The sequence below is a fragment of the Amaranthus tricolor genome, chromosome 1 (genome assembly GCF_026212465.1).
Source record: "Amaranthus tricolor cultivar Red isolate AtriRed21 chromosome 1, ASM2621246v1, whole genome shotgun sequence".
In the NCBI taxonomy this organism is placed as follows: domain Eukaryota; kingdom Viridiplantae; phylum Streptophyta; class Magnoliopsida; order Caryophyllales; family Amaranthaceae; genus Amaranthus; species Amaranthus tricolor.
In genome coordinates this window covers 13990662-14010229 of record NC_080047.1, presented here as the reverse complement: position 1 = coordinate 14010229, position 19568 = coordinate 13990662, and the positions used below count along the sequence as shown (strand labels likewise).

Sequence of the window (19568 nt, the reverse complement as noted above, 5' to 3'; positions counted from 1 at the left end):
CCTCACCTTTAATGGTGGTCTCACACAAACAACCCAATACAATGAAGAGAGAACTCTAATGGTGATAACCCTAGTTGCCTCACTTGTATTGGTCTCTCCTTTATGTTTCCTTAGCCTATTTGAGCCTTTATATAGCCCACAATATCATAAGGAAACCCTAGGACTAAACCTTAAACCCCCCACAAATGTTACCCGCATAAAACAAAATGTCGCTGAACTTGTGTACTGGGCCTCACTCGACCGAGCGCATACTGCTCGATCAGGCGAGCGGATCTACTGAGCATTTTGACCTTCTCTTGATGAACTGCTCGACCGAGCCAATATTGCTCGACCAGTCGAGCGACTCAATTCAAAGCATGTTGCCTCGTGCTTGAGCAATCCTTCACATGAGCCTTCCCTTCACCAAGGCACACCAAATCATTATCATTTATCACTTCATTGAGTGACCCAAAACATATACTTTCATAACCCATGACACTCAAGATAGAGCATGGGCAACCAAGTGATCAAAAGTATTACCAACCTCATGGGGAATTGGCTCCTTGAAGATACTGGTGTTCATAACTTGACACCTATAACTCTCCACCGTGACAACCAGTCCGCCTTGTACATAGCTCACAATATGGTCCTCCATGATAGAACAAAATACATTGAGGTTGATTGCCATTTCACAAGGGAGAAGGTCATACAGGCCTCATTCAGCTCACCTACTTTCCAACGTCAAGCCAATTAGCCGATGTTTTAACCAAAATTCTTCCCTAACATAGTTCTAGGAGTTGTAGTCTCCTGCCAAGTTTGGGGGTGTTGAGATTAGTAATCCACCTCTTCAGCTAGCTTTTTTTATAGCTTTATATTTATGTTGTTTGTTTCCGGGTTGATATATCCCAAGCATTAGTTTGTTACAATAACTCACTTTTGTTACAAACTCTATCTTCAGCTTTATATATATGTGGGCTTGTCATTGTATTCTTTAAGTTGAATGAAATACATTTCAGTTAACACGTTTCTTTTCTTCCTTGTTGTCTGTCTCCTAAGCTCCTTATAACACAAATCACACAAATTGTTTGATACCTTCAACTTAAGTTTTTAGTTGAGTTCGTTTCTTAATAATAACTTAAGAAGATCTAAATTAGTACAATAATTGACACAACTCATAAAAAATGAGATTAAAATTTAGAAGTAACTTGGGGTGTGTTTGGCAAGAGGAGATTGAGTTTGGGAATTGAAATTTTAGGGTAGTATCATAGAAAGTTTTTGTTTGTTTGAGAGGAATGGAAATTAATAGAATTTGAAGATTGAGACTTGAAAAGGGAGGAAGGAGAAAGTCAAAAAGTCTTGAGAGGAGGGTGATAATTTGAATTGAGAATTGAATAAGTCACAAAAATACATTTTTCTCATTAATGAAATTACAGAAAAGTAAAGAGTTATAAGGACAACTTTGTAAATATAATTAATTTTTTTTTCTAATTTCTTATCTATTTTTTTCATTTGCCAAAAAGGACTTGCAATATTTATTTTCAAAATTTCATTTTAAATCTCAATTATAATTTCTTAATTCCTATTCGCACGTACCAAACACCCCCAGACTTAAACTAACACTTCATTAGGATGCTTCAAATTCTTAAACTTAACCAAAATATTTACTTCTATTTAGGTTTACTTTATGGTTTTAAAAGTTGATAAGCAGTTGATGGAAATGGAGTTGACAAAAGCAGACAGGAGAGATGGAGTCAAAGGAAGGACCATAAAACGCGTAATGGAAACAGCGGGTCCCACCGCCAAAAAGCAGTCCAATCCACCCCCAAATATGTCAAAAAAAGTCGTCTTCATTGTCACAACTCACAAGTAATCACAGTCACAGCCAATCAGTGTTCTCCAGCTGTCCCTTTCACTTCTGTAAATTCAATTCATCTACTCCTTCCAACTACCTTCTACCCTTTTGTCTTTGTTCTTTTAGTGAACTAATTCCTACTAATCCAATTCTCTCTGGACTGTCTTTTGGAATTTCTATTATCATGACTGCAAGAGAAATTCTTCATAAGATGAAGGTTTGTAAACTTATTTCCTCATTTTATTTAAATAATCTGATCTTTTATCTATTCATTGTGAATAATTTCAATTTTAAATTATTTTTTAATAATTTAACCTTAGTCCTTAGTTTGCTATCAATCATCATAACTTTTTATGGGAATTATTTGATTGGATGGTAGGACGTGTAGGGGCTTTAGAAATGCTGATTTTTTTTGTCAATTGCTTATAACTTTTCTGTTTTTCTTTTTAATTTATATTTTTATTATTTATTGTCTTTTTAATTTATATTTTTATTATTTATTGACAATAAAGAAAAAAAGAAGGAAAGAAAGCAGTGTTTGGCATGGTTTGAATAGATAGCAAGAACTTAGTGTGGAAGTTGAAAATTATTTCATTTGAGTAGTTAAAGTAGAAGGTATAATTGTTGAATCCTGAAGATTAGGAATGCTATTTTTGCGTTTTGTTTGCTACATATGTAAAGAGTTATTATGTACAATTGCGAAAGAAGAAAAAGTAGGGAGTAAGGTTATATAGAGAATCAAGAAAATTATGTATAGGATACAAACTGCGGATTTTCACTCTCTTTGAAAATCTATCTTGAGCCGAGGAACTCTTTGACCGCACTGCACTCTTCTTTATGGGTATGAGTTACCGTCTTCCTTTTCTTCCCAGACCCTGATCATAATTTTTCCTATGAATGGGATACACTGGGTATGATGATAATGATATATAAACTGAAAAAACAATGCCAACTCATATCATATCGACCAAGTTGTATAAGTTTTCAAATGTATTGAAATGACACTGCTTGTATCATAAAGGTGTAAATCACCACATTTTAGGCAAGTTAAAGAAATGTTTTATGATTTTGGCCGATACATGGCAGTGCAACAAATGCATCATCCTACTACCGCATCAGTCATCTCATCACTGTGAGTGTGACCGTGGCCATCGTCGCAATCAAAATCCTATAGGCAAACATTTACTACTTTCCATAAAACGGTGGATCGAGACAACACCAACAATGCCAAAATATGTTATTGCCTATTGGTGATGAAACGCGGCTAATGTAGGTTTATGGACTTGAATCTCCATCAGCATGATTGTTTTCTTTTGTAGTGTGTGCTCATTTTCTACTTGGAACCTTGATTATTGGCAGCTTAGTCCTTAGGGAATGACCGAGTTATATGGATTTCACAACTTCTATATGCATTACGGATAATAGACTCCAATGTTAGCAGTAAAACCTTTCTGCTTTTAGCATCGTGCACAGTGCTGTATAGTATTTCTGATGTTCTTTCCTTAAAGGTAAAGAAAGAACTCCTGTAATAAGTAAGATTTGTGTCGGGTGTTGATATTTCAGGTTAAAGCTGGGTTTAGTTCAGCACCAGCTGACACCGGAAAAGGAAAAGGCAAAATGTTAAAGCATATTACACACGGTTTTCATCTCGTCAAAGGAAAAGCAAATCATCCCATGGAAGACTTCCTTGTTTCTCAATTCAAACAAGTTGAAGATAAAGAGCTTGGTTTGTTTGCCATTTTTGATGGGCATATGGGCCACGATGTCGCTAATTACTTGCAATCTCATCTCTTTCAAAACATCTTAAAACAGCCAGACTTTTGGACTGAGCCAGAAACTGCAATCAGGAATGCATATGATAAAACCGACACAGAAATTCTCGAAAAAGTACGAATCTTGGGTAAAGGTGGCTCCACTGCTGTCACCGCTATCCTTCTTGATGGCCAAACACTCATGGTTGCGAATGTGGGTGATTCTCGTGCTGTCATTTGCAACAATGGAGAGGCTACACAACTATCGGTGGATCATGATCCGGGAAAAGAGAAGACGGAAATTGAGAATCGGGGGGGTTTTGTATCAAATATTCCAGGTAACAATCAATCTACCATTTCCAATTGTCTAGCTACTCTACTTTTGGATGTTTAATTGATCGAGATTCTTGAAATGTGTGCAGGTGATGTACCACGTGTTGATGGACAATTGGCGGTTGCGAGGGCATTTGGAGATAAGAGCTTGAAGATTCATCTTAGTTCAGAACCCCATGTACAAAAGGTGAAGATCGATGATACTACCGAGTTTTTGATCCTGGCTAGTGATGGTTTATGGAAGGTGCGTGTCTCGCTCTCTTTAGAGTCATTCTCTTCTTGACTCGATAATTGGATTAGATGATATTTCTAGAGTTGCAAGATAAAGTTCTATAGAGTTGGTTACAAGGAAGTGCAAACAGATGTTCGTCTGCACATGGTCTCCAAACACATGAGGAGTCTCAAATATTAGGTTGCGTTGGTTTACATTACTTTTGTTTTAGTTTAGTTACTTGCTTTTAGGTGCTTACTTTTCACGAAAATATATATAATATGAATACGGCTCAAAAAATTATTGAGCATTTTTGCCCATTTAGGGGCAGCTAGTGAAACAAAATTAGCCAAACATGAAAAGTATAGTCTCAACTCTGAACACAAATACTGTAGCAGGAGAATCAGAAACACACCCAAAAGCCCTATGAGCAGTTGTATATTACAGCAACCGGCCTACGAAGCTGCACACAAGCCAAAGCCTTTTCCGATTTACCAATGCATCAATTTCGTAGAACGAACAGATAGAGGTGTTTAAAACAGACCTGATTAGACGTGACTTTAAAAATGATTTACAATAATGAAAAAACAAGGAAAAATTACCGTGAATAATACAACATTTTGCTAATTTCGCTGCAATAATACCAACTTAAAGGTATTTTCCTGGAATAATACCAGTTTTAGTTTATTAATTAATTTATCAATATTTAACCTGTTAGGGATTTTCTAGGAAAACACGTCTTTAAGTTGGTAATATTCATGGTTAATCAAAAGTTGGTATTATTGTAGGAAAATAAGCAAAAATTTGTATTATTCATGGTAATATTTCCAAAAAATAAAATGGACACAAAACCCAAATTTAAATCGGACCGAAACACCTAACCCGAAATCAATGATATATTTTTGAACATGATTTATTTATGCAGGTGATGACAAACCAAGAAGCTGTGGACGCCATCAAACACATCAAGGACGCTCAGTCAGCTGCAAAGCACCTGACTGAAGCGGCCGTTTCTAGGAAAAGCAAGGATGACATATCTTGCATAGTTGTAAGGTTTCAATGATACTTCCTCTGTTCTTTTTTACTTGCTACACTAGCATTTGCACATAAATTAAGAAATCTGATGACCTAGTTTATAGGTTACTGTTCATCAGTAAAAGTATAATATTTTATTGTTCTTATTTTGAAAAGAAAAAGGAAAACTAGTTTAGATTAGATGAATAATTACAGATTAAAGTTGGATTTCTGTTTCATTTCCCCCCAAAAAAATATTTTCCCACCCAAATATTAAAATTCCCTCGAATATTACAAATTAGCAGCAAAACTAAAAATTTTTACACAAAAGTCAGCATTAACACATTTCATCTGTCTATAAATAGATCAAATTCTTCATAAAATTTCAACACTTCTTCATTTCAATTTTTCTTCATCTGCTGTCCTCCCCTTTTAAAAAGTTCATAAGAATTTGGATCCAAACCTATTTCTTTCATCAACTCTACAAAACCAACAACAAGCAATCAAAAACAACAAATGGCTGATGTTCAAATTCAAGAAGAGGAATTTATTGATCCTGATATTGAGGTATTTATTTCTTTCTTTGAAAACCTTAATATAGATTGTGAGTATGACATTTATAATGAGTACACAAGCGAGAATTATGGAAACATCGATGTCAGTTTGAGTTTGGAGGAACCCATAAGCCATGGTCAAACATTAACACAGGAAGAAACAGAAACAGAAACATTAAGACAGCAACCAGTAGGTAGTAAGAGGGAACTACCAGTTCAGACCAGAAAGTTAATTGTACAACAGTTAACAAGTTTGTGTACAGAATCAGATAGACGTTTGCCACGCGGTACAATTAAAACAATTGCAATGCAACATAACACATCTAGATGGACAATATCAAGGCTGTGGGAATCAGCCAAAACGTCAATGCAAAATGGCATTGTAATTGATGTTAACAGTAGAAAAAGGGGAAGAGTTGGTAGGAAACCAAAAGTTTTTGACATGAATTTGCTGAATGCTGTTCCGATTGAAAAGAGGACCACAATTAGAGCAATGGCCTCTGCATTAGGCATTGGTCATTCACAAGTTTATAGAATGATGAAATCCGGTATTATTAGAGCACATACGAATTCTATTAAACCAAAACTTTCTCATGACCACAAAATGAGAAGAGTCAACTTCGTTTTATCCCAAATAATACCACCCACTGTAGACAACATACCAAAATTCTCACTTATGTATAATGTTGTGCACATAGATGAAAAATGGTTCTACATGAGTAGGGCAACACAAAGGTATTACTTATTTCCTTGGGAAGAGGAGGAACCATATAGATGTGTGCAAAATAAAAATTTCATAGGCAAAGTGATGTTTATAGCAGCTATTGCAAGACCTCACATTAATGCTACAGGTGAAGTGTTGTGGGATGGGAAAATAGGAATTTTTCCATTTACAGAAACTCATTATGCACTGAGGAGGTCAGAAAACAGACCAGCGGGTACAGCAACATTACGAGCAATAACAAGAGTTACACGCGATATTCTACGAGACAAACTAATCACTGAAGTGCTACCAGCTATAAGATCAAAATGGCCAGCAAATGGGGTGAAAGATATATGGATTCAACAAGATAACGCCAAGCCACATATTTTAATCAATGATCATGCATTCAATGAAGAAGCAAATAAAGACGGATTTAACATAAGACTTGTTTGTCAACCAGCCTCTAGTCCAGATATGAACATCTTGGACTTGGGATTGTTTAGTGCTTTGCAATCAATTCAATTCAAGTCATTCCCCAAAGACCTCAATGATCTGATAAAGGCAGTCAATGATGCATATGACACTTTTGAACCAAAGCTTTTAAACTACACTTGGATACAGTATCAACTGTGCATGATAGAGGTACTAAAAGTTAAAGGCGGTAATAACTATAAGAATCCACACATTGGAAAAAGAAGACTGGACAGGCTGGGTATGCTGCCCAGGCAATTAGAAATTCCACAAGAACTAATTGATGCAGCACGGCAATTTTTATCTCATGGTATAATTAATCTCAATGATCTTCCGCAAGATGATTGAAATTAATTATCAATATGTAGACATTGTGTAAAGAAAACAGTATGTATGACAACATTTTGTAAGTATACAATTATGCATACCTCTCCATTTAGTCATTGAGGTAGTTATGTCACAAAAAAAAACTAAGCAAGTTAAACATCATTCATCATTCCAATTTTCACTTGTGTACGTTTATTTAACTCTCAGATTTAACGATTAATCATCATTTGAAATTGTGCAAATGTAGGTATCTCAGCCTCATCTTAGTGCTTGAACCGGCAATAAGACAAAACACATTAACCATGTGTTAATATCTACTGCTCATGATTTAACTCTAAGGTGGCAATGAAACACACTACTATCTACACATTTCATCAAGCAAATAACAATCATCATTGAGACATTAACAAAATAAGATACGGTTTAAAGTTAAATCTATTTAGATTAATTACACTATTTTATTTTTAATGTAATGCTATTGATTAATGAGCCTTATTAGTAGAGTAGAAGCTGGAGTAAATAAGTTAAAGATAAAGGAACTAATTTATACTGTTTCGTTTAGCATAATGATCATGGGTGAGACGATTGTAATGCATTGATTTGTTCTGACGTTGTTATCGTCCCTACTAATTTTAATGATCGATTGTGCGTTACTTCTATTTGTAGAAGTCACAAAGTTTTCATGTTGCTGCCTTTGCTATTGCATCAAAAAGCAAATAAGTCTTTATATTTGCCCCTTAGAAATCCTATTATATTTAAAATATATACTTTAAAGTGAAATAATTTATGTATAAAGGAGTAAGAAATCAAGCTGAAGTTGAATCTTTATTTCGAATGTTGTTTTCGTAACACGTTTATCAATTACAAAACTAAACTTGAAATTATATGTTGATTTCACCATGTATGTAACACCAAGTTTAGTACAACAACAAAAATAATAAATGACATGGTCAGCAAACAATAACAACAAGAATGAAAAGCACAATAAATGCAAACCCAAAAGATTAGTCACACAATACCACCCAGTGCAAGAAAACATGGTTACTCAGATTCACCTACCATGACACTGTTCCATACACATTAACAACTTCTTATATTTGTGAAATTCAAAAAGTAGGTTAATGAAGTAGAGTACTTCATTTTAGTAGTTATGCACTAAGTTCAAAAGAGTTTTGATGCATAGTAAGAAGAGTTTTCAAAAGCTGTAGACAATACAGCTAGCCCAAAAACAAGCAAAACAGAATTTTAGTTGATGTTGTCATTTGAAGCTGAGGCACATTCGAGCTGTTCAAAGTCTATCAGGCGATGCACATGAAGATCGCGCTCTTCTACACTCGGTGTTGGTGCACTCACTAAGGATGATGAAGCAATCAAAGATATATATATATATATATATATATATATATATATATATATATATATATATATATATATATATATATATTATATGTATATATATTATATATGTATATATATATATATATATATATATATATATATATATATAATATATATACATATAATATATATATATATATATATATATATATATATATATATATATATATATATATATATATATATATATATATATATATATATATATATATTTAATCACTTTTATATTTTTAATTGCGCTTTAACTACGCTTATTGGTGTGACTGAATTGATTACATATTTTTCTAATTGTCCTTTAGCCACGCTTATTAGTGTAATTGAATATAAAAAATTTCAACATTATTAAATTGATTTGTAGCCACGCTTATGAGTAGAGCTGTTCAAATGTGACCCGACCCGAAAATCCAAACCGAACTCGAAAGTAAATTGACCCGAAAATGTGTTCCGTTTATCGAACCGACATAACCCGAACCGAAGTTGTACATGAACCGGTACACAACCGAAAAAGAGAAAATCGAACCCGAGCTGCGACCGATTTTTATAACCGACAGATAACCGTTAACCGATATTACCTGAGTCATATCCCAACCGAATAATCATGCTCGAAACCGAACTCAATCCGGCTAAAACCGACTTAAGATAGAACTAAACTTGAAGGAATTTTTAATTGAACTACTGTAAACCTGAACCAATTTTTAAAATAGAAGTATAATCGACTCATATTCAATCATCTTATTAGTTAATCTAATAAAATAATAGGTATTTTAATAAATTAAATTTTATAAATACATGGCTTCATATGTTAGAGTTAATAATTAATGGTCAATGTTTATTTAACTACTTTTAATCAAATTAGATGAAAATTGATAGTTATTTAATTTTAAATTACAGTCAAACAAGTAAAAGTAACAAAGTAATAATCACTAATTGATTTGCATTTTAATTAAATTGCTTTACGTAAAGGGAATCTCATCATCAATTAAGAAATGACTAACAGCTTAATATGATATTAACTCGATCGATATTAATTAGTAATTCATAACCGAATTCTACTTGAAAAATACCCTACCCCGATCTGTACCTGGTAAAACCGCACCAATTATTAACCGATGACAACCCGAGACCGATTGGCACTCGACTCGAACTTCAACTGACACCGAACCGATGCTAATCCCATAGCTCGAATAACCGATCTTCAACCAAACGTAACTAATCGACCCGACTCGAGTGTGACCCGTCGTAATGTGCATCCGAAAAATAACCGATCTGAAATCCAACCGGACCGAATGACACCCATCCGAAACTGACCCGATCACCCGAATATATACCTCTACTTATGAGTGAGACTATTATTCTCATGCTTAATAAGCGTGCTTAAAATGTAAGAAGCGAATCTAATTGCAAAAAAGTTTACCACACTTAAAATAAGCATGCCAAAATAAGTGTAGGTACATTTAACATTTTTGTAGTGCAAAATACTATAAAATCAAATTAGTTGTCTTTTTGTGATAAACGTGGAGCTGCTCTTCCCCCTCACTGCAGTTATCACTTTGTTGGTTCTTTTTGTTCACAGCTGTAGAAAATAGTACGATCGAAAAAAAATAAAAAGTCATTTATTTTGTTCAAAATGTCGTCTCCTTTTTTGTGTTGATTCTACATTTTTTTAATGGAAGTTGTAGTGCTACTATTCACTAGGATTGTTTTAAAGTAGTATTTGTTTAGTAATACAAAATCTGTTTGGTTTTGAGTCTCCAGAGTCCAACCTTTAAATATTAAACAGTGAGCCTTTTTCTTGATATTGAAGTATGTGCACTAAATTCCCACCTTGACTTAGGGTTGTGTTTACATTGTTATTGTATGTTGGTGTTTTTAGCTGTTTGTTTGGTTTTGGACGATGAGTAAAAAATGATATTATGCTTACATTGGTTGCTTGTGGAATGTGGATTTGTTGTCTTCCTTTGAGTTTGGATATGATCCTATTCACTACAAAAAAAAGTTTTGATTGTTGATGTTTCTTTGTGATTCGAATTGCTTGTTTGGTTTTGATTTTGATTTTTGATTTTTTTTTTTGTAATTCAAAATTTTGATTTCTATTTCTTTCATTTGCATTTTGAATCCTGTATTTCTGTGGTTATATGCAACTTGTTTTTGTTTTCTGTGGATATATGCATTTTGTTTTCTGTTTAGAGTATAGCTTTAGGGGATGGTTATGGGGGTTGTTTGCGGAGGACTAAAGGACTGTTTTGTGTTTTGCATCCTATGATGTGATTTAAATACAGTTTTTTTAGGTTAGTGATGGAGCTTCCTGTGATATGATTTAATCCGTAGTGATGATTCTTTTTCGTGTGCTATGGTGCATCAAGAGATAGAGAATGTCTGTTCATCTGTTTGTTATATTCCTCATATAACAAACTTTAATGTGTTTCAACACCCTCTAATTTTGAAGAAAATCTAATTTTAAGGAATGTCAAAAGAAACAGAGTATTTCTAAAAGATTAATAATAATAGTCAAAACTTCTTTAGGTTTTTCAACGGTCTAATCTATCAATGTCTCTTATTTCTCACGATTTCCTTTCATTTTCATTTTGCAGTTACTCATCACATTCCCTAAACAAGGAATATGACCACTCTTGAGGTTGAGGGTGCTAGCTCGTCCAAACATCCCGCCCAACAACTTGATGTGTGAAAAACAAAATGGGACAAGTAGGGTAAATAGTTTTTATAATTTTTAATTAAGAATAATTTTTTAAATGTTGCCTCTGCAATTGTGAAAAATAAAATGGGACAAGTAGGGTAAATAAGAGGGAGTATTAATTGAAACGAGGGAATCATTTACTACTTTTGTACTATATTAAATTTGATTATGTTAGTAATTCACATAGTTTTTATGTGTTGGATTTTCTTATATTTGGCTGGCTATAATATAAAAGTAGTAATTTTTTGGCTGGCTTAAAAGTAGTAATTTTTTTGGGATTGTTAATGGCCATTATACTTCAATATATAAAATAATTTAAGTGATGTTCTCATTTCTCCCAAAAAACTGAAATAGGTGACCTCTATGAGGTTTCAATGAAGATGGTGCTCAAACGAGCATAACAATGCTCAAACGAGTACCTTACAAGTCCACCCATTGTTTGCCGATTTGCTGTTTGCTCGAGCGAGCTATGGAGTAGCTCGAACTAGCACTGTGCTCTTCATCCCCTTTGCTTGTCTTGCTTGGCTCCATGTATTACAATCCCTTGGAGCCTCTTCTACTTTGTTGGCTAGCATGCCACACCTCCACTATTCCTCCTCTCTTAGCTTCTTTCAAAGCCTCATTTAAAGTGCCAAACTCCAAGTGTCCACAATCTTTTTCACATACATCATCACTCTCCAATGTGTGTGACATAGTGTGTGCAATTAGGTGATCAAATTCATCCTCATCATCACAATAGTTGTGACTTACTCCAATAAAAATTTCTCAAATAAATAAGATGGAAAAGTGGAAACAACAAATGAAAACAGAGGCATTAGTCATTTGTAAATAAAATTAGTACCTACCGGATTGTAGCAATTACCTCTTAATATCATTAAGACATTAATCCTTATTATGAGAATTAATGATTCTTTACCTTTGTGGCATTTGAGCTATTATTGCGAAATCTTCAACGGAGTTTGTTGAGCAGAGGAGATTAGCATTGGAGAAGTATTTGAGGAAATTGGCGGCTCATCCTGTGATTAGGATGAGTGAAGAGTTGAGAGTGTTTTTGCAAGTGCCTGGGAAGCCACGTTTGCCTACGAGCATAGATATAGCATCAAGTATGCTAGATGGGGCTGCTAACTTACCGAAGCAATTTTTGGGGATTCAAGGAATGTTGTGGCCTCACACGAGGCTGTTCAGCCTGCTAAAGGTGGAAGGGATTTGTTGAGGTTGTTTAGAGAGCTGAAGCAGTCTGTTACAAGTGATTGGGGAAATTCTAAGCAGGCAGTTGTTGAGGAAGACAAAGAATTCTTGGAGAAGAAGGACAATCTTTTCGATTTCGAGCATCGTCTTACGGATGTGTCTAAACAGGTCATTTTGTGCTTATGACTTTTGCTTTTCACTGGTTTACCATGTCATGGTTCATGATGATTTGCGGAAGTGTTATTTTCTAATGTTTTGTTATCTTATCTCCTTTAGGCTGAATCACTTGTCAAAGCTCAGCAAGATATAGGAGATACAATGGGAGAGTTGGGGCTCTCATTTATCAAATTGACAAAATTTGAAAATGAGACAGCAACTTACGACACTCAAAAAACATGTGCTTCTGAAATTAAAAACATAGCAACAGCTAGTGGTAGAGGCAGCAGAATATATAGGGAGTTGAATGCCAAAACAGTGAAAAATCTGGTATCTCGTGCTATACATTTTGATTATATTACCACATATCTCTGTTTTGTTCTAAACTTCATATTAGAATAGGTTAATAAGCTTATTCATCAGTTCTAGTAATGAATAGAAATTTTGCTTGAGAATCAAGTTTTAAATTTCTAATCATAGATTTCAGACTTCAAGAGTGTTATAAAGGTTTTAAGCTACCTATTCTTTTACAGGATACCCTTCACGAATATCTCGGTTATGTTAGCGGCTCACAATGCATATTCAGATCGCGCAAATGCTTTGTTGACAGTTCAGACACTTCTGTCAGAGGTATCCTCTTTGCAATCTAGGGCTGAAAAGCTAGAAAGTGCATCTTCTAGAGTCTTTGGTGGTGATAAGACCAGAAATTACAAGCTGGAAGAGTTGAAAGAAACCTTGAAAATTACTGAAGACTCGAAAAACTGTGCAGTCCGAGAGTATGAGCAAATCAAGGTATGTAATCCAATCCAACTGAAATGTTTTCCAGGTTGAAGTTAAAGTTAAAATTGATATTACTGAAGACTCTGATGTGTTTGTTTCTTTCTGAGTTTATTACTGTTTATAGTTTGATTGATCAAATCCTTGTTTAATCCTCTCTAATCTCAAATTCCTATTATGAGTTACATGTTTTGTGGTTTATAGCTGTATGGTGGTCTATATTTGAGTGCTTTTCATTGTTTCATACACAATTAATTCATCTCTTTCTGTTTTATTACACAAATATTCCCATTTACTCTTAATTCTTCTTAATCCTTTTGATGTAAGTGTCACTTAACAGTTAGATATATTCTTCTAAATACATTAATTTCTTGTAATGGTTTAGTCATCTTCACAATTCTTTGGTCATAATTATTTTACAACAAGAAGTTCAGTAGATGAAAAACAAATTGATTTATCAATATACACTTATGTTGCATCCAAGAATACAATCACATTTTGTTTTTGGAAGGGAAGTCAAGCAATTCACATTCTCTAAGAGTCTAGACTTAATTGATTGTGATTGTTTTATTTAACTGTTGTGATGTACTCTAACTGTTGAGTTGAGCTCTTAAATTTTTGAATAGGAACTGGACTTAAATACAACTACATTTGGGAAAAATTTGTCAGTGAGGGTAATCAAATTGTTCAGCCAGCTCTTGATTCACTCTCAGGTATAATTCCTTTAATGCTCAGCCAGCTATTTTCATTAATTATGGATATCTATCTCAGTCTCTTTCTAACACATAAACAAGCTAAGCTTGTCCCTTTCTCCAAGGTTCACACAATTGAAGCATTCATCACTAAAATCAAAGTATTAAAAAGAATTAAGGTATTTAGGGAATAAAGTGAGTATTAATTAGAGCATAATCGAAAGTGAAATAAAGTTGGTGCAGCAATTATAGATCAAAACACAAGCTAATAAAAAACTGTGTCAAGAACATTAAGGTTAGGGCTAGGGCCAACTGAAAAAGAGCTTTTTAATAGGTAGAAACAGTAATTTAATTACTTATACTAGTACGTTGAACAAAGAATTGAAGTAGGTAAACTAGTTATTCTATGAGTGACTAATAACTAGTACTAAACTAAGGGGATGCTTCCCTGTTACAATAAACCTTAAGCTATCTCCAAAATACAACTCTAGTCAACCATGACTATATCAGCTCTCACATCTCTTTTTTAAGTCCCATATAAAAAAATACAAATATAAATAAAAGTTTTATAGTCATAATTTTTGTTAACAGGTTTGTGTAGCTTTCCTGCTACAAGAAGGCAAATAGAGTATGACATGCGTATTTATTGGGCCAAGGCGGGGTATCACATTGGAGATGGACCTCTTTTTCTTCATAAAACTTGGTACAAACAACTTAAGTCAATGTTCCCAATAAAATTGGATCTTGGAAGCCTTGGGATCTATTAGAACAAGCTTTTGGTTTAGAGGTTAAGAATCCCATAGATCAATTAGGAGGGGGTGTCCGTTATGGAATGGTACTTATTATTGTCTAAACGATATACATATAGTTGATAAAGCAGCCATTAATGTTGAACATATGAGGAAATTGTTCAAAAACAATCGTCCAGTAGTTCCGGTGATTGATATTCAATTTGGCTACCCACGTTTCACTGAGAGGTCAATAAAAATGGTCAATTGGAAAAGTTAATGTATAATCCTGATGGTAAGAAAGTCACACATGCTGTAGTTTTAGTTGGGGAGTGTAAAGTTGAAGAAGTAAACATCTACGGCATTGATAAGGGTATCTATTGGATCTATCAAAATGCCTTAGTAGAGGGACAAGGAGTTGGCACCTCAAGTTTTCTTCCAAATGGCATCTGTATATTGCATCCTCGGGTGGTGATAGAAGCGTATTTTGGTATATCATACCCACCAAATGTCCTCGCTCTTCCTGAACATGCTAAGAAAATACTTGATTTTCAAGTTAGGAAGGAGAATAAGTACAAGATTGATTCCAAATGCTTTGAAGAACTACCAAAATTTGGAAGAAGAATTAAGATCAACAAAGGTTCAGCTAGAGGAATCAGATAAGCAACTTCGACGCAAACGAATGCTCAATCATGCATTGAAGAGGAACCATGAGTGACAAGTGGAGGAACTAAACACAAAAATAGCAAGATTAAAGAGAAAAGCTGGAGAAAGTTGAAATTGAAGTTAAATAACTTGTATGATCAGAAGTACCTTTTTGAAATTTCGTAAATAAAAACTTTTTGTGATCAAAGTTTCATTACCATGGGAATGACAATGAGCTTTTGATGAAATTTTACACTATAAATCATTCTCATTACTACCATTTAGTACCATTAACCAAACGGACGTTAATTCATTAAAGCAACACAAACATTTACATCGTATCAAGAGTTATGATCCATCTCTTTTATTACTTCTCATCCCCTTTTTTGAATATCAAATGCTGGTAGTTTTTATGTTAGGACTTACTAAAAGATTTTCTCAAATTTAATTGTCCAACTTGTTGTATGACAGCGGAAGCAAAGATCGAAAAACAATAAAGATTCAAACAAATAAAAAAAAAAATCACACCGAGAAATCAACGTAGTTCACTATCAACGTGATAACTACATCCACCGGCACCAAAAATAAACTTTTCACTATAAACCGGAAGATTACAAGATGAACGAGAAGCTACAAAAATGGCTCTCCAAGCTTTTTCTCTCTTAGTTTTCCTCACTTTGTGTTTTCATGCATCATAACCGAATTCTAATTACAAAGAGGGGTTTATATAGTACGCCACGTAGTAAAAAGAAATTAGGTTAACAATTACAAAGAAACCGGCCCAAAAACTAAGTAACCGTCAAAAGAACGTGCGAAAACTAAAAACACGCAAAAAACTGCACAAGTCGCGGCCCGCGACCTACCTGTTTTCCAAAACAGTAGCTTTTCCTTCAGAAACTCGCGACACGCGACCAAAGGTACAACCCACGACTTGGACGTCTTCCAATCCAGTAACTACTCCGCGCCCCGCGTAGTACTCTGCACCCCGCGCACTTCGACCCATCTCTTGATTACATCTTAAAACCCGATCTTAGACTCGGTTCGAGTCACAAAAGCCCAACAATCTCCACCTTCACGAGAACCTGTAGTCAACAACTACCTCATCAAACCATAGTGATCATGAACTTTAATGCTAAGCTCACACCCGTGTTTAAACCCAATCACCCAATGCTTGTCTTCCTTGACACCCTTAAGTATCAAATTCGAACCCTTTAAGGCACTCACTTCCCTATTACTGCCTCTTGTTTCTTTCTTTGACTATAACTACATGATTAGTGCTGTGGTTTGAATATCCTATTTCTTTTTGAATGATGTCAAAAGGGGGAATTTATTTGGCACAAACTTAAACGTATGCTTGATTTATTATTTAGTTCAATATTCTTTTATTTGTTTTACCTAAGGATAGTTATTATGCTCATACTCATGTATGCTTATATATGCTATATGCTCTGATGATGTTCTGAATATCATATATGCCCTGATGAAAATGGGTAATGAATTAGTTAAGGTAATATGCTCTGAACTCTGATATACTGATTAGTCAAGCTCTGATTAAGCTATTTTAAATTAGCTCTGATTATTCATATTAGGTAATTAATTAAAACTTTGATTGTTATGGTTGTTATTTGAAAAATGAAAAGCTTGCTCTGATATTATTCTAAATATTCTGGACATGCTGAGCCCTATTTGAATGATTAACACATGTTTTGAATATCTACTCTAGTACTCAGTGTTACTATTTGAATGATTAACACATGTTTTGAATATCTACTCTAGTACTTAGTGTTATCATTACTTATGCTTTGATTACTTGTGCTCTGGTACTCAGTAATATGATAATGTACTGATTATACTTAGATTAAGGATCTTTGTAAGCTATGTTATTTTAGATTTAATTAAAGCCTTAAGCTGTAAATTACTTCCAATGTTCAGATTATGCTTAGGATATTTTACATAATTCTAAATTGTCAGAGTAATCTATTTTAATATACGCTTGGTAAATAATTCTGATTATTATATTTTCTAAGTTTTAGTTGATGTATTGGTTAAAATTAATTTGTTGCATTATTTTAATTATTAAGTTAATTGGCAAAAGATTTTCTAATCCTTTTAAAAAGGCTTTTATTTTGGTCCTAAAATTAGTGAGTGATTAATTTAGCTAATATTAGTTAAAGGTAACCATGCCTAATATTAGTTAAAGGTAACCGTACTTATTATTGGAAAAGGGAACCATAGCTAATTTTAGTAAAGGGAACCGTAGCTAAATTTAGTAAAGGGGAACCGTGTAACGAATTTGCCTATTGTTAGTAAAAGGGAACCGTAGCTATTGTTAGGAAAACCGTTGGTTTTATTTAATCAAGTGTACACCTATTTTACCTTTTATTAAGGTAATAACTGTGGGTTTTGACCTTATATTTAAGATCCATATTATTCTTCTTATTATTAGGGATAAGGGAATAGTGGGTAGTTACCTCCTTTTTATTAGGGAAATTGACTCTATAAATAGAGGACTTGGTTGTTCCTCAAATCATGCATTCATATGAGTCTTTAATTCATACGTTATTTTTGGAAAATCAACAAGAAATATTTTGTTAAAAAATTGTCAATTAACTTATAATATTTTTTTGTGCAACTCTTTAATTTTATCTTTAGAGAATTTATCCTTGTAAAGGGGAGAATTAGAAAGCTTCCAGTGAAGCTAGAGAACAGAATAGCTTGGAGTAAAGCTAAGAGAGTTGGCAAGTGAAAGGAGAAGTTGGCCTAGTAAGAGAAGCTTCGAGTGAAGCGAGTTGTCGAGGGGTCGTGGTTTTTCCTTCTATTTAGGCCTAGAAGGTTTCCACGTAAAATTGTGTTGTTTTTTTCATTATTTCGCTCTAAGTTTAAGTTTTATTTCTTTTATCTAATTTCGCAAAAACAGGGCTAAAATACTTAAACTTATTAAAACAACAATTCACCCCCTCTTGTTGTCGTTCCCATCTCTAACACAGTCTACAATCAGGAGGGCCCTCACTGATTTGATCCCGCAACTCAAGGAAGATCCTGTGAGTATCTGCGTCTCCTCTGGATCCTCGGGGTTCTGCAGAAGTACCCCCAAATGCTCCAGTACTATGGCGGCCCAAGCTCCATCGCCACGACCGATAATCGTTGTGCCATCTACCGGCAAGCCTAATAGAACCCTAATGTCCTACAATGTAATAGTCACCTCTCCAACCGTGAGATGAAATTTGTGCGTCTCCTGCCTCCATCTCTAGACCACGGCGGTAATGAGTGCTCGGTCAGTGTCTAACCCGCCACCCAGCAACCTATGAATGACCCCAAAACCACATCGCTCAACGTACTCTATTATGGCAATGTATGTATAACCCTCAAAGGTCATATCATGTTTAAGAATCACAATGGAATTAGAATCCCCATTATACACCACATCACCACCATTATGAAAAAGTTACCCATTCAAATACACAACTGGATAATACTCCATTTTCTGCATAAAATATGACAAAAAGTAGTATAATTTCATCGAAGCATTTCATCGAGCACATTATGTGCATCCTACTAACTCATATAATCAATAGCTTAATAATGGCTAAACTAAACATATGACATGAAAATCATGATATCATGGCAATGTATATGTATAATAAGGCAAGTATAAATGTTTATATGCATACAATTTGAGTAACTTGAAGTATAGCCATAATAATATCATGAATATATACTAAACAAATTATATTAACCCAAAAAAAGGTGAACTTTTCATTAAAGCATTTCACTGAACACTTTATATGCGTACAAAACAAGTTATATAATTCAACTAAAATGTTTAAAATGTACACTTAAACAATGAAATTAAGATAAAGTAACAATCAACAAATCTATTACAAGCCAAAATAAGATCAATGATGAACAAAAAAATGAATTTGCAAATTGGAAGAAAATTTAGAGTTTTATTCATACCTTTAATTGATGATGGGAATGAACAAGTAATCAAAGAGAAAATTGCAATGTTGTTAATCAATTTAGTTGATTGAGTGATTATAACATAATATATTTGGTGTTATAAAAATACTATATCCCAAAAACATACCATTATA

General features: G+C 34.0%; 1 protein-coding gene across 8 annotated transcripts; it reads left to right on the top strand.

Moving 5' to 3' along the window:
* The first annotated feature begins 1695 nt into the window (after positions 1-1695).
* LOC130803189 (probable protein phosphatase 2C 58) lies at positions 1696-14830 on the top strand. Of its 8 annotated transcripts, XM_057667393.1 has the most exons (7): positions 1696-2048; positions 3395-3920; positions 4005-4159; positions 5052-5179; positions 13166-13424; positions 14036-14122; positions 14693-14830. In XM_057667393.1, the coding sequence occupies exons 1-7, from the start codon at positions 2016-2018 to the stop codon at positions 14726-14728; spliced, it is 1224 nt and encodes a 407-aa protein (XP_057523376.1). In that variant the 5' UTR covers positions 1696-2015; the 3' UTR covers positions 14729-14830. The 8 variants fall into 8 exon arrangements, with proteins under 8 accessions (XP_057523376.1, XP_057523454.1, XP_057523536.1 ...); XM_057667471.1 differs by lacking the exons at positions 14036-14122; positions 14693-14830 and having other exon boundaries at positions 5052-5174; positions 13166-13410; XM_057667553.1 differs by lacking the exons at positions 13166-13424; positions 14036-14122; positions 14693-14830 and adding an exon at positions 11185-11437.
* Positions 14831-19568: the final 4738 nt, after the last annotated feature.